The sequence below is a fragment of the Clytia hemisphaerica genome, unplaced genomic scaffold (genome assembly GCF_902728285.1).
Source record: "Clytia hemisphaerica strain Z4C2 unplaced genomic scaffold, Clytia hemisphaerica genome assembly, whole genome shotgun sequence".
NCBI lineage: Eukaryota > Metazoa > Cnidaria > Hydrozoa > Leptothecata > Clytiidae > Clytia > Clytia hemisphaerica.
The window spans coordinates 992649-1006423 of NW_027103562.1; the positions used below are offsets into that span (position 1 = coordinate 992649).

At 35.0% G+C, this 13775-nt stretch overlaps 2 protein-coding genes across 2 annotated transcripts; one reads left to right on the forward strand and one right to left on the reverse strand.

The window, feature by feature from the left end:
- The first annotated feature begins 1476 nt into the window (after window positions 1-1476).
- LOC136800654 (uncharacterized) lies at window positions 1477-5915 on the forward strand. The gene is made up of 10 exons (XM_067057305.1): window positions 1477-1628; window positions 2190-2267; window positions 2458-2604; window positions 2854-2889; window positions 3118-3228; window positions 4081-4248; window positions 4423-4548; window positions 4815-4898; window positions 5048-5167; window positions 5337-5915. The coding sequence occupies exons 1-10, from the start codon at window positions 1538-1540 to the stop codon at window positions 5477-5479; spliced, it is 1104 nt and encodes a 367-aa protein (XP_066913406.1). The 5' UTR covers window positions 1477-1537; the 3' UTR covers window positions 5480-5915.
- A 694-nt stretch (window positions 5916-6609) lies between these two features.
- On the reverse strand, window positions 6610-13715 carry LOC136800655 (dual specificity mitogen-activated protein kinase kinase 5-like). Its single transcript, XM_067057306.1, has 20 exons — window positions 13603-13715; window positions 13203-13391; window positions 12225-12282; window positions 11491-11558; window positions 11311-11377; window positions 11172-11209; window positions 10827-10906; window positions 10545-10590; window positions 10374-10438; window positions 9995-10034; window positions 9612-9824; window positions 9416-9464; window positions 9163-9236; window positions 9000-9050; window positions 8703-8804; window positions 8258-8290; window positions 8103-8135; window positions 7921-7982; window positions 7753-7798; window positions 6610-7140 (listed from the first exon to the last, which is right to left on the reverse strand). Exons 2-20 carry the CDS (start codon window positions 13380-13382, stop codon window positions 7045-7047), a joined length of 1401 nt encoding a protein of 466 aa, XP_066913407.1. The 5' UTR covers window positions 13383-13391; window positions 13603-13715; the 3' UTR covers window positions 6610-7044.
- Window positions 13716-13775: the final 60 nt, after the last annotated feature.

Sequence of the window (13775 nt, forward strand, 5' to 3'; positions counted from 1 at the left end):
TGCTCAAAGAACTCTTTTATTGCATCAATAAAGATGACATCTCTTGTTTATTATTTACTGTAAGGTAGGCAGGACTTTGGCAAGATATAGAGACAGAAAAAAAATACCTTCATATATTTTGTTGTACCTTATAAAGACAAGGTATTTTTCATGATGATTTCTTTTGTATTAGAGGGGCAATGTAAAAGAGATAGGGATATGGTGTAAAGTGCTGCGAGTTTATTCATTTGTGATTTATCTAGTGGACAAGATAATGGATTGATATGGTGGAGTAAAAAGTTGGTTAAAGGGATGGTCTATAGTATCGTTAGCTAATCAGTTCGTATTTAGCAAACAAAAAATCCTATTTTAGTTTTTATGAATATAAAATGAATCGACATCAAAATCTTACTTAGACTTGAGGTGGCATTCGATAAGAAGGAACACGTTCAAATATCGGTCAAACATAGGTTACAAATGACCCAGTAGCTTGTTTGTTTATTTCTTCAAAGTCTGATTTCATTAAAAAAGAATGCGTACAAGACACCGTAAAAGGGTATAAGATCATCATTTGACGAATCTAAAAGTGATAAGCCATGAAAATATTTGCACGTAAACACAAATGATATGATTGCAATCATTGATAATCCAATATGTCGAGCATACTTTTAAGTTAATTTATTTAGCAGACTTTTCGCTCGCTGTCATTGATGGTGAATTAGCGTTAGACCAAATTAATCTTACGTCGAGTTTGAGCGAAACAAGATTTTCAAACAGTCTTTGTACGAAAGCGGTTCCTTTAAACAAACAAGATAAGAATGTCTTGATAATCTAAACATAATTTGACGGATTGGAAATTTGATTTGACAGAGGATGATTATTGACTTCTTCGGATAAGAGTTTAAGTTGATTCCAAATGACGATAAAGATAATTACCTCTTCATTAAGTTTAATGAGTATATTAAACACAGGATTAAGTGAATGTTGGTTCAGTAAAGAACAACTAGTCAAGGCGATAACTTGTTCTTTCGCCACTACTGATGGTGATTAATGAAAGCCAATAGTAAAGTGGAATGAATAATTTTAAGGCTGAATTGGTTAAGAGAAGGTTGAAGTAATGATCTTATTCGGAAAGGCATAAACGTGTTCAAAGTTCAGTTGTGTGTGATATCTTAACGGTATCGACGAGATTTGACGCAATTAACTTTTTGTCTTCACATACAAAAACTTCATAATGGCTACAAAATTTGCGCTTAAAAGTCTTGACTCAGAGCTAATGTAAATAGAAAACAACCATAAAATTATATAAATCGCAAAATTAGGGTGCGAAGTTTTGAAGGAAAATATGAAATGGTTTGAATAATAAGCAACGTCACTATTATCTACATCAACGAGAAAGCGAAAAAACAACTTAAAGACATTCTCGACCTTTCGTCAGAAAGGATGTTGAAGTTACCAAGTAAATAGACGTTTTTTTAAATATCATTTTGATTTTAGAGTAAAATATACATACATACAAGAGCTGGATTCTCAGAGAAAATCATCCAAAGTATCGAAGATGAAGTTGTTCGCATTCATTAGTTTTTTATCATTGGCACATGCACTCTCCAAAAACGAAATCGAAAACATTCGCAAAGAACTCAATGCTGGTAAGTTTGACTTTCAACTTTTTATATGTAATTAACCACTGTGGAAATCTTCCTCTGTCAGGAAAATTAGGCTGCGATGGTTAATGTCTCGATATTCAATAAAGGATTGAGAATAAATTCAATGATCTTCACAAATATTTCGCATTATTTACGAAATACACAAAGTTTAATATACTTTAATGGGATAAATTTTCGCGGGGATTAAATTTCGCGGTTGAGCTCATCCGCGAAATTTTAAGATTTCGCGGGGATTAATTTTCGCGGATGGCACTATTGGGGGGCATTATTTTCTCGATTTTGTGACTTTTACTGTCAAATCGTGCATATTGGTTGCTGAAATACACATTATTTGCGCCTCTTTGATGCAAGTAACCATTCAAATAGTATTTATTTGACATATTTTGAGTTTTGTTTAGAAATATTTCGCGGATGGGCCTTTTTCAAATTTCCAACGGGACTTATTTTCGCGGATGACACCCAAATCCGCGAAATCCGCGAAAATTAATCCCCGCGAAAATTTATCCCATTAAAGTATCTAACACAAAATCCTTTCGTCAATAGAGTTGACACAGTTAGAAGATGAAAATACGAAAAGGGCCAACAATCAGGTGGCTTCTGTTGTCAAGAGCGACCAAGATGGTAAGTGTCTTCTTCTCTATATAATTAAAAGGGCACAAGACAGTAAATAACACTCTTTGATTTACTATAAAGAAAAAAACAAGGATATTTCCTTCAATGTAGCAATTATCGGAGAGTGATATACGGCTTGCGTGAAATGACTGCAACAACTGAAAATGTGAATTTCCCGTATATTCATATTTTCTTACAGCTGAAATAGACGCGCTTCTTCGTCAACTAACGAAAAAGGAGAAAGCTGATGGATCAAAAGACATTCTCCGACAAATCAATTTAGATAAAAAAGACTCCTCCAAGAATGACCTTTGGATAACAATGGAAAAAGCTAAAATAGATAGAGGTATAAAAATACACATAAGTATAATTATTACAATCCAATATTCAAGTAAACACTTTTTTCACGTTATAAATACACAGCAAATACACTATTCACTTTTGCGGGTAATAAGCGATTTCCACAATACACTTACAAGGTCACAAAATGATAAATTCCACTCCAGACACTTAGTACACTATATGTTAGAGACCACTGGTATTATATAATATTGACACCAAATAAATTATTGTATTTTTTGTTGCACAACACAAGATGAAGCAAACAGCAAAAGAAGCACACTTGACAAAGGTGGGTGATAGATACACTTGCATCTATGTATTTTTTGCAATATTTATTTATGTACAGCAAGCACTAATAAATATAAAAGTACACTGTAATCTCTGCTAAGAACTTTTGTAGAAAGAAAGATTTGGGTGGTTAAGACAGACAAAAACGATTTTTCTAAGAAAACGATTTTGCTTCTTCTGAAAATTGGAAAGAAATAATTGTAAACTCAAAACTCAATCATTTCTTTAGAAAAAGCCAAAGAGCTTTTGGAACATCATTTTGACAAGACAGGCAAAAGAAGTCAAGACAATCAGGCTGCCGCAAGTTTGGATGCTTTATCAAAATTGTTGATGAATGAAGGTAGGTGGACAGATGATATTATCAATGAATATCAGTATTAAAACTAGAACGTGATAAACAAAGATGCAAAAAAGGAAACCTGTGTTTACCGTGGCAGAACCGAACAAACTAGTTCTTGTTTAGCCGCCGTGGTTGTAAAACACACGGTCGCGAGTTAAAACACGCCGCCGCTTGTTTAGGTTATTTAATTTCCCATTCTGGTCTTGATTATACAGCGTTTGGTCTAGGTTTTATCCAGTTATTTATAAAGAATCGGGTAAGTGCAGATTTTTAGACAGTCAATAGATGCGGCCGCTTATATTCAGATTGTCAAAACATGAGGCCGGCTGTATTTAGACCATTAAGCACGCGGCTGCCTACATTTAGATCGCCAATACAAATGTAAGCGGCCGCATGTCTTAATGGTCTGAATATAAGCGGCCGCATGTCTCAATGGTCTGAATATAAGTGACAGTCTGCTTTGATTGTTTTTACGTAGTAAAATAGACCAGATCAGACGGAATTGCGAGAAAATGCAGACCTTAAACAAGTGTTCGCTTGTTTTGGATGAAATAAGCGACCACTTTTTATAAATGGCGGTCACTTGTATGCAGCCACGTGTTATTATAGGCGGCCGCTTGTTGTGATAGGCGGCCGCTTGTTTTAATTGTTTTAAGCAGTCGCGTGTTTTAACTGCAGTAGCTAAACAAGAACTAGATTGTTCGGATCTGCCACGGTATGTGCTAAAACTAAAAACGTGAAAGCATTAGTAGAGATTTTGAATAAAACATCGAACAATCAGAGCAATGCTCGACTCGAGTCGAAAAATCTGACCACACTAAAAGTAGAAGAATTTTCCGTTTAATTTCTCAGAAAAGAAGTCGGAGAAGCGAGAAGTTGTGTCGGACTTTGGTCGATACATCCCACCAGAAAAATGCAATGACCAGAGATCTGATTGTCATACCTACAAAGAATATTGTGAGACACCAGAATACCGTCTAATGATGAGAGAACGATGTCCTTTCACCTGTGGTGCTTGCAGTAAGTGCAAATAAATGATCAGAAATTGAGAATGAGTGAACTCTCTTTTTTCCAGTCGAAGTTATTTTAGTCAAACGGAAGAAAATATTTCATCAAATTTGGTAGCTATTCAAAAGACTTGTTCCTAATAAGGAATCAACAAGTTGAATGGATTTCTATTTCATTTTCTTGCAGTGAAATGTTTACCAGACAAATGGCCAGCCAAGTATTGCAAACGTATCGTAAAGTTGGCAATGTGCAATGTCGATCGTTTCAAAGATCGCATCAGAGAAAACTGCTTCGATTCATGTGGATTCTGCAGTAAGAATAACTTTTGATAATCCTGATTTCAATAGTTCCATTAATATACCCTATCAACCCTTATGGCGTAAGGAGTTGACCAGGTAGAATTGACGTCAAATTTTTGTGTATGAGAAAATCAATGAGACGAATTAGAGATTTGACGTCATTCCTACCTGATTAACTTTGACCCAGTCTTCAACGCTGTAAAGACAATGTAGGCGAGGAGGGAAGATGACATTATTGGAAAACTTTGAGAAATTTAAAAAATCTTGCTTTGATTTCAGGAGCTAACGCACCACCAGCTTGCTCATTTGACCCTGAAGGATGTTGTTGGGATGGCAAACGATTCGCCAAAGATGGATGCAGAAGTAAGTAACCCTTTATACATTAGCATTTTTGTTTTTGAAGGGAGCTTCTTTAAATTAAGTGGTTGGATAGCTCGTGACATAAAGTGGAGCAAAAGCAAACATTCTTGAAGATTTTGGATGTTATATTAAACCATATCATTTTGTTTTAGATTGTGCAGATAATAAACAAATTAAAAACATATGCGAGAGATTAAAAATGGAATGCACGAACAAATATTCACCAGGGAAATATATGAAAGAACATTGTCCTGTCACATGCGGATTCTGTAGTAAGTTTACATGCTCCGTTGATCAATCAGAACTATGAATTAAATATGAAATTGTCACCAAATGAAAATTCGAAGCCAGGAAGTCTCCTTATTAAATACATTGCATTTCTCTAAAGTCCAAAGTAAGAGGCTAGATAATACTTACAAAATAATTTATTTTTTTCTTTAGATCCAAAAAAGGAATGCCATGACACCTTCAGGTTCAGAAAAGAATGTAAAACATGGGCTGCCAAGGGAGAATGTGAAGTTGGAGCAACAAAATCCATTTGTCCACGCTCTTGCAATGCATGTGCCGATCAAAAGAACCAGTGAACCAATAAAAAGAGAGTTTATTGGAGAAGAGGAAGGATGGGAGATTCCTACCGGTTATGCAGCAGGATCGAAAAGAAAGATGGAAGGGCTGCAATAAATTTCATTGGTTGAAAAAATACCTAGAAAAGGAAAATATTTGTTATTGTAAATAAGGCTTTCACACTTAACAAATAGCAACAACCTTTGATGAAATTTTTGTTTCATGAAAGAGGCCTGAAAAATACTGACAGTCTTTGACTAAAAGTTGACACCCTGTTGCAAAAATCGCCATCAGTGATATGATAAATCCCCAATTTTTTTTAAAGAAGCTGTTTTCGAAAAGTTTTAGGGTAGAAATATTTTAATGTAAAATTATTGTTCATTCGATATCTTTTATGATCCATATATATTAATGCATAACAAAAACTTTATGAACAAAAGAATTAGGACAAACCAATCTATTGTATCTCGTCATCACTTAAAAAGGTTAAAACCTCCAAATTTCAAGAAAATTTAGAAATTGCAAACTTTTCTGTTGCTTTCGCATAATAAGATTTTTCTTATGATGGCCTAACCATCACCCCCTGAATTTCATTACCAGAGTTATTATTCCTTACTTTTAAAAGACCACCCCTTTTTATTGCTTACACTTACCCTAAGCAATTATAGAAAGAAAGTTCTTGTGTGTGTTTCACTAAATTTGCATGTTTATCAAAGTTTCTCTCTGTGTCATATTAATTGTCATGAGACATCTTTTATGAATAACTTTTACAAAAAACAATTCGCAATAACTTTAACGTCATGAAAATTTTAAAGAAAGTTAATTCTTTTTAATCATAATGACTTTGTAAAAACAATTATTTTGTTGGTATATATTTTGTTACATCTTGTTAAACACACGAAACAACCTTCTACTCAGAATAATGTTCGAACTCGATACTTTTTTTCGGGACACCCTGTATTGCTTTTTATTTATTGTTGTGCTGTGAGACATGCGAATTTCATTTAACTCCTGAACATATTTAGCATCGACTTAGTAAAACATTCTTTCACATGTCAGGTCGTTTCGTTGGCGTTCGAGGCTCTCTGATGCGACACAAGAAAAGGTTTGTGGCAACACATCAAAACACGCAAGAAAGAAAGCTGCGATATACTGTAGTTAAAAGACATTTTCTTTAAGAAATCAAGTCTGATAAGCTTTTCTAATAAAAAGTGTCAATTTACAAAACCAAAAAAATGCATTTTTGAATAATAAAAGTGTGGTAACAATTATCTACAAAATAAATTTCATATAAAAAACAAGTCCGACACCAATGCGGATGATCTATAGTCATGAGTGTGGATGGATCAGATTGTCTTTTACCGAAAGGTCGACACTTTCAAAGCATTATAAAACGTCACAACCGTAAATTATAAATCATTTCATCTTTAATCATCCTTAATTTAATTAGTTTTTTTAATGATTGCACTCCCTGTATCGGGTAAATATCGAACGCAATCTTGTAATTAAACATGTCAAACGTATTTAGCAAGTAAGTCCAGGATGATTTCAAGAAGGTGTCCATGGTCAACTTCACTAGCTTTCATTACGAGGCATTGGTCAAACGATGAAATTCGCAGATGAATTCTTTGACAATGATGTTTTGGTTTTCCGTATCATTTTGTGAGATGAACGGATGGCGCTTCATAATGTAATAAAAACGTGAGCAATAATTGGACGTGTTGTAGTTTTGAACAAAACTGTAGAAGCTCTTAGTAACAAAGGGAAATGTCCAGAGACAGGCTTGCATTAGTTCCTCAAATAGCATGGTTAGGATAAAGAAGTAAAGACGTTGTTATAACCATAGTTTGGTTAATAAGTAAAGACGTTGTTATAACCATAGTTTGGTTAATAAGTAAAGACGTTGTTATAACCATAGTTTGGTTGATTAAAGAGAGAGATGTAAAGACGTTGTTATAACCATAGTTTGGTTAATTAAAGAGAGAGATGGTTACTTTTGGGTTCAGTACATAGATTCGGAGGTGTTTGGAAAGATGAAGATCTCCATTTAGAAGAAGTGGTTATTGGTGATGTTGAAAGTACTGTTTATTCTATAGGTGCAAGGACATTTAAGAATTTGCATTTTGGGTGTTCGTCAGGGGGATTCAGAGGATATGCTACTGGAGAGATCTGGGAAAAAGTCTTCCTACCAGCAAGAAATATGAGTATGTCCATTTCAAGAAATGAAGAAGTGCAGGATTTCAATTAATAAACAAACAAAATCAAGTCGAAGCTAATGTAAAAACAAACTTACAGCCAATTGATCAGGTGGAGGTCGCAACTTGGGATTCTTTTGTAAACTAAAACAATTGAGAAGGAGTATTCGATGTAATCAAAAGATTGAATAAACAAATCATTTATAGAGATATCCGGACGAAGAATTTGTACTCACCAGATATCCGGACGAAGAATTTGTACTCACCAGATATCCACAAAGTGCCTCAAAGCATCACCAAAGAGATCAGTTGATAATTGCGGTGGATTCTAAAAAATGGTTGGAGATGTTGGAGATGAATGATGATGTTGAAGAATTAATTTTTATAAGGCGTCTGCCAGAAAAAAAATTAACTAAAAGTTTAATTTAAGATTCGAAGGTCTTTATACCTCATTCACTATCAGCTGTAGTAATTCGATTGGCTGAAACAGAAATGGGAAAGGTAAAAAGTTAATTACATATCAGAAACGTGCTCCTTTTGTAGATAACAATGAAAGTGAAACCCATACAGACAGATAGTACACGGAAAAAAAAAGCTACTCACAGGAAGGATTTCCAGTGTGTTTGATTTGGAACTCTGAAATCAAAAAAGTAAAAAAAATCAAGCCCGGAATTCAAGAGAGGTTAACAAGGTTATTGAGGTAACTTTCGACGAGGTTTAACATCGTTTAAAACCATGTCAGTCTAAAGGGTCAGCACTTACAGGGTGTCCCGGGAAAAAGTCCTGTGTCAGAACACGACTACTAGAAAGATCTTTGTGAGTCTATGCCTAGTTTCTCTCTAACTCAAAATAGTAATTAACACTTAAGTGGATATAGTAAAACAGAAACACAATAAACATAATTAAAAACACACATATATGACATACACACAAATTTGGTCTATTGTAGTCGTGTTTTGAAACAGGACTTTTTTCCGGGACACCCTGCATTTAAAAAAGCATAGAAAAAAGTTGGAGGATGTTTTTGTGGGCCTGGGGAAACACTTACAGGTGCATATGGGAAAGTGCCAGTAGACATTTCGACGAGGGAAAGTCCCAAACTCCAGACATCAGAATGTATACCATACTCTTCACCACGAATACGTTCAGGCTGAAATTTGAAAAACACGAAAATACCCATTTTATAAAACACAATCCAACCAATGTGCAAGAATCTGGAAGTTTTTATTCAAGCCATAACAATTTCAGAGGGTTTAACTTTTTCAATGATCATATTTAAATCGATGAATTGTAATTAAAAGTACTACTTCTAAGTTTCAAAAGTAAAATAAGCAAATAATCTTACAGCCATGTAAGCATTTGTACCAACGTATGTTTTGGCTATCGAATTCACCAACTAGTAGAAAATGATAAAATAAAATTTCATGATTATGATCGGTAAGTAATATATCTTCAAAACAATAAATGCAATGAATCACAGACAAATAGTAAGTAAAAGCATTTTCAACCTGTATACTGACACCAAAATCACAAATCTTGACCATCCCGTTCGAACTGACCAGCATGTTACTCGGCTTCACATCTAAAGAAATTCAATGATAAAGTCATTGTTTAGCCAAATGATACATTATTAAATATTAAATATACACTACATAAATATTTCTTTCTCATTTCTCCCCAGCGCATAGAAACAACAAATGCAATGAATCACAAACAAAATATATATATATAAACGGAATAAGAATAGCTTAAGTGGCAAACCTCGATGAATGATCTTGATATCCCACAAATAGTGAAGACCCTTCACAACCTGTAAAAGGTGTCAAGTAAAGAACATCAATGACGTAGGAAACATGCAGGTACTTGACTTATGTCATACTCACAGGTGAATGATCATTTCAAAGATGATATATACATCAATTGGATTCATTGTAACACAAGTTTGAGAAATACTTACAGCGACAGCGATTCTGCCAAGAACATTTTGTGGAATTTTTCCGTAGAAATCCAACGAACCACCGTCCATGTACTCCATACACATGGAAATTTTGTTCTCCATGAAGAAAGCACCATGAAAACCAATGATGTGTTGTGAATTACATTGAAACAGAATGCTCAATTCGGAAAGGATTTGACGCTGGATTTCCTCAGAAATGTCCAGTGGAATCACCTAAAACAAAAAAACACTCAAACAAACAAATGTTCTGATTACTTTTAAGCAGAGCATTTCAAATTTCTCAAAATCTTCAGAATGTTCCATAGAATTCAAAATATCTTTTCAACTATACCAGATTCTGTGACCACACAAGTGATGATGATGAAATGGGAGAGGGGACATACCTTCACGGCCATATAACGCTGCTTGGGTACGTGAAAACCTCTGTAAGAAAAAAAGTCACAATAGTTAGTGAACGCGACTATTTCTTCTGTTTGTGATAAATCATATAATAGGTTGGTTAAACCACCAGTGACCTAGTTTGTGAAGAAGACAGATCCAAAGCGACGGGAAGAGATGGAGTTTTTACAAGCTCTTAATGTTGTTGGTCGTTAACTTGTAGTAAAACAATTCTGTTACTTTTTCTAAAGAACGCGTCATTTTTATTACTTCAAATGACCACAATTAAGTAAATGACCAAGTATCTTATAAAAACTCCATCTATTCTGAAAGCGACTGCTACCTCCTGACCTGATTCATCTTGAGACGGAGAAAAATGCATACTTATGAACTGTTCCACCATTGCCATGTCCAAGAATGTTCAACATTCGGATGTCGTGCTGATAAATCTATAGAAAGAATATTGTGGATGAGTGGTTGATAAACGTACCGTTGACCATGTAAAATTCTTTAAAGAAATTGAATACTTTGAAATACTCCAATAGGACGTCTAACCTGGCCACTGCTCAGGATCCCTTGAATACTGTTCGGTTTCTTGCGCCTGGAAAGATTAAAATTTCAAAAATATTTGAAAAGCTTTGAATTCGATTTAATCTCTACGATTAAATTTAATGAACCATTGCCACCAAATAAACTTCAAAAATAAGAAAAAGACAAATAACAAATCAATTTTCGGCCAAACTGAAATCACTTCATTAACATTAGGTAGTGGTGCAAAGCGTTCTAGAAAGGTTAGTTTTGATTGCTGAGAGAGAAGATGAAGGGAAGTAATTATACCCGGTTGAACCACCCCCGCTACCACTTCCGCTCGATTGTCTTGAAGAGGGGTGAGATACTGGTGGTGACTCAATGTCCACCTGAAAGATACGAATGGTGCAGCACTTTATTATGTGTTTGAAAGGAAAGACTGTCCGTATCTTGATAAATATTGAAATTAGTTGTACCCTGGTAATTGAACAAATTTTTTATAAAAACATAAGTTCAGGCACTTTTAAAAGGGTAGCATCTTCAACAATCATTTCCGTACTTTTTTAAATTTACGTGCGCTGAAAGTTCGGCCACTGTACAATTGTACGCGCTTCATTCTATACATCATCATTGTTCAAAAGCAATATATCTTACCATCAGCGTAGAGTTTCGTTCAGCAAAAGTACGAGCAACTGAAAAAAAGACGTGAATAAGAAAATAAGAGTGAGAGAACATCATATGGGAGATAGTGATGTTGTCTTTATGATATAATACGTGGATATTGGCGACTCACCCCTGGGGTAGATATTGAGTGGAACGATGCGTAATCCATTGGCTGTATTCTGGTTATTCCAACGATGCTGAAAGATGAAAAGACAAACATTGCTTGGCGGATCCCGTTCAAAATTCCTCGATAATCTTTAGAAACAATTAAAGGCATTGCGAGAGAAGGGAAGTGGCAGAGGCATTTTACCCATTCCAACATGGCGCGCAATTCTTCATTGGAACGGACCGTAACTCTGTCTCCATCTTCATCGTCATCTGAAATCAAAATAAAAAATAATAAGAATTTATTCAAAACCAAATGTATAAAATAAAACAATACGGTATTCACAACAAAAAATTATTTCACACGATTGGCACCGAAGCGATTTAGCCCTAAAACCTTGCAACAAAAAACAATTTTCCGAATCCAATATTTTTAAAATATAATTGACGATGGATTCGGCAAAATGTTTTGATGGCCAGGTCCAAGGTAGTGTAGATTTCAATGCTCGTTTGATTGGTTTAGAAATCTCTAGAAATCAACTATTTTATGCATGCTGTCTTTTGGAAATTCTTATAAACACGTCGAAAGTTAAAAGGTTTTTGGATTTGGAAGGCTCTTTTCAATGATAAATTAGTGATCGATACATACCTAACATAAATTACATGATTAATAAAGGGCATGTAGGTGGCTGTCCTTATGCTATTAGTTTATTAAAAAAGTGGGTTACAGCTTGAGTGATAAGGAAATCATTCTTGGAAGCACGTGGGGTAACCATGGGTGTCATCGAAACTTATCTTCGACCACGCATTGTTTTCGTATTGATTTTTGGTTTTAAAAATTCCACTTGACACTGGACACGCATAACAAGTTCTCGTAAATAGTCAGAAAATCTGACTTTTGAGCCCAGTGTATCACTACAGAAATAACAAAAAAATTACATTCGAAAGCAGTTGGTTTGCCAGCACCATGTGATTGCATATACTCATCCAAGACATCCTGAAGTGAAAAAAAAATATTTAACACGTTGCGTACACAAATGGCTATACCCCCTCTGGTAAGTACGTACTTTTTCATTCACCCCTCCCCCCTCGGTTGAAGAAAATTTCGAATTCAAATTTTTGGTTGGGACCTTTATTTAATTCATGGAACTCAATGTTTATCAAGAAACTTTTTCTTTTCCTTGATGCGTAGAACAAGCGTAAAAGTCGACAAAAAACAAGCGAAAAAGGGGCTATGAAAATTTTTTTCTCTGCGTATGTACATTTTCCTTTGACCCCTCCCCTCCCTCTGTACGCAAGCATACGCTTTTAAGAAGACCCCTCCCCTTAGTGCGTACGTACTATGCGGACGGCCCCTTATTGTGATCCATTTTCAATTTTTGGATTTAACAAACTTTCGTTTCGTTTGTGTGCAGAGAAAATGGTACAAGAAGGAAAAATGGTAAATTTTAGAACTTATGGTACAAGAAATATTTATGAGTTATTTGGTATAACATCACATTACTAAACATCATGCTGTCTAAGATTGTAGTACTGGCCGGCCCTCCCCCCTAATATGTATTGCATTAACATAATATCTACAATCAAGGTCATAATATTTGAGAAAAAAGGGAAATTCACCGGGAAGTTTTGAAATCACAATCGATTTGTAAGTGCTCTAAAGTAGGTTGGAAGGGTAGAGTTTTAACTTAGGAGCTTAGGATCAGAGGATCCAAAAGTTCAAAAATAGTCCAATAAGGCCCAGAATATATAGCCTTGAAGTCTGCCAACCCCTCCCAAATTTAAATATTCGATTAAATTAAAAGATAGCCCAAAATCGACTTTCTCGCTGGGAAATTCTCCGAAATTCTCAATATATTTCAACCATGATTGTAAATAGCTGAAACTCAGAGGGTGTCTTCAAAATAATAGCCCTACAAGAATTTCATGGAAAGTGTGGTCGTTAGTGACAGTGAGGTCAGTTGCTTGTTGAGGTGAGATGACGAAACGCAAGATGGCGGGTATAGCTGTTGTTGAGTTTCCATGGTGATGATTCAATGTTGGTGATGACATGACATGGTTGCTCGGCATGTTGGCAGGAGGAACATCTTCCTCCATCGCATTGTGCTGGAAAAGAGAGTCAGAGAGATAAAGAAACGAAAACAAGCATCCTTATGTCTCTAGAACGGACTTTTTTTGGTGGACGAATGTAGTTATGATCAGCCAGTCATCTAGAAGTTTTCTAAAAAATCCTCCTGTCTTTTGCGTACGAGTAAGCAGGCTACGTACTAAACATATTCATTTGCAATATTTTACAATGGATTTTATTCAGCCTTACCAATGCCAGTTTTATTCACACTTTGTTCAACCAAGATCGATCCAAATTTTCATGTCATCACACATTTATATTTTATTATAATTTTCTAACATTTTGATCTTTTTTTTATCTGAAAAAGAAAGTAAACATGTTTAGAAATACTGTATGACAGCGGAAAGAATAGTGAAGTATTC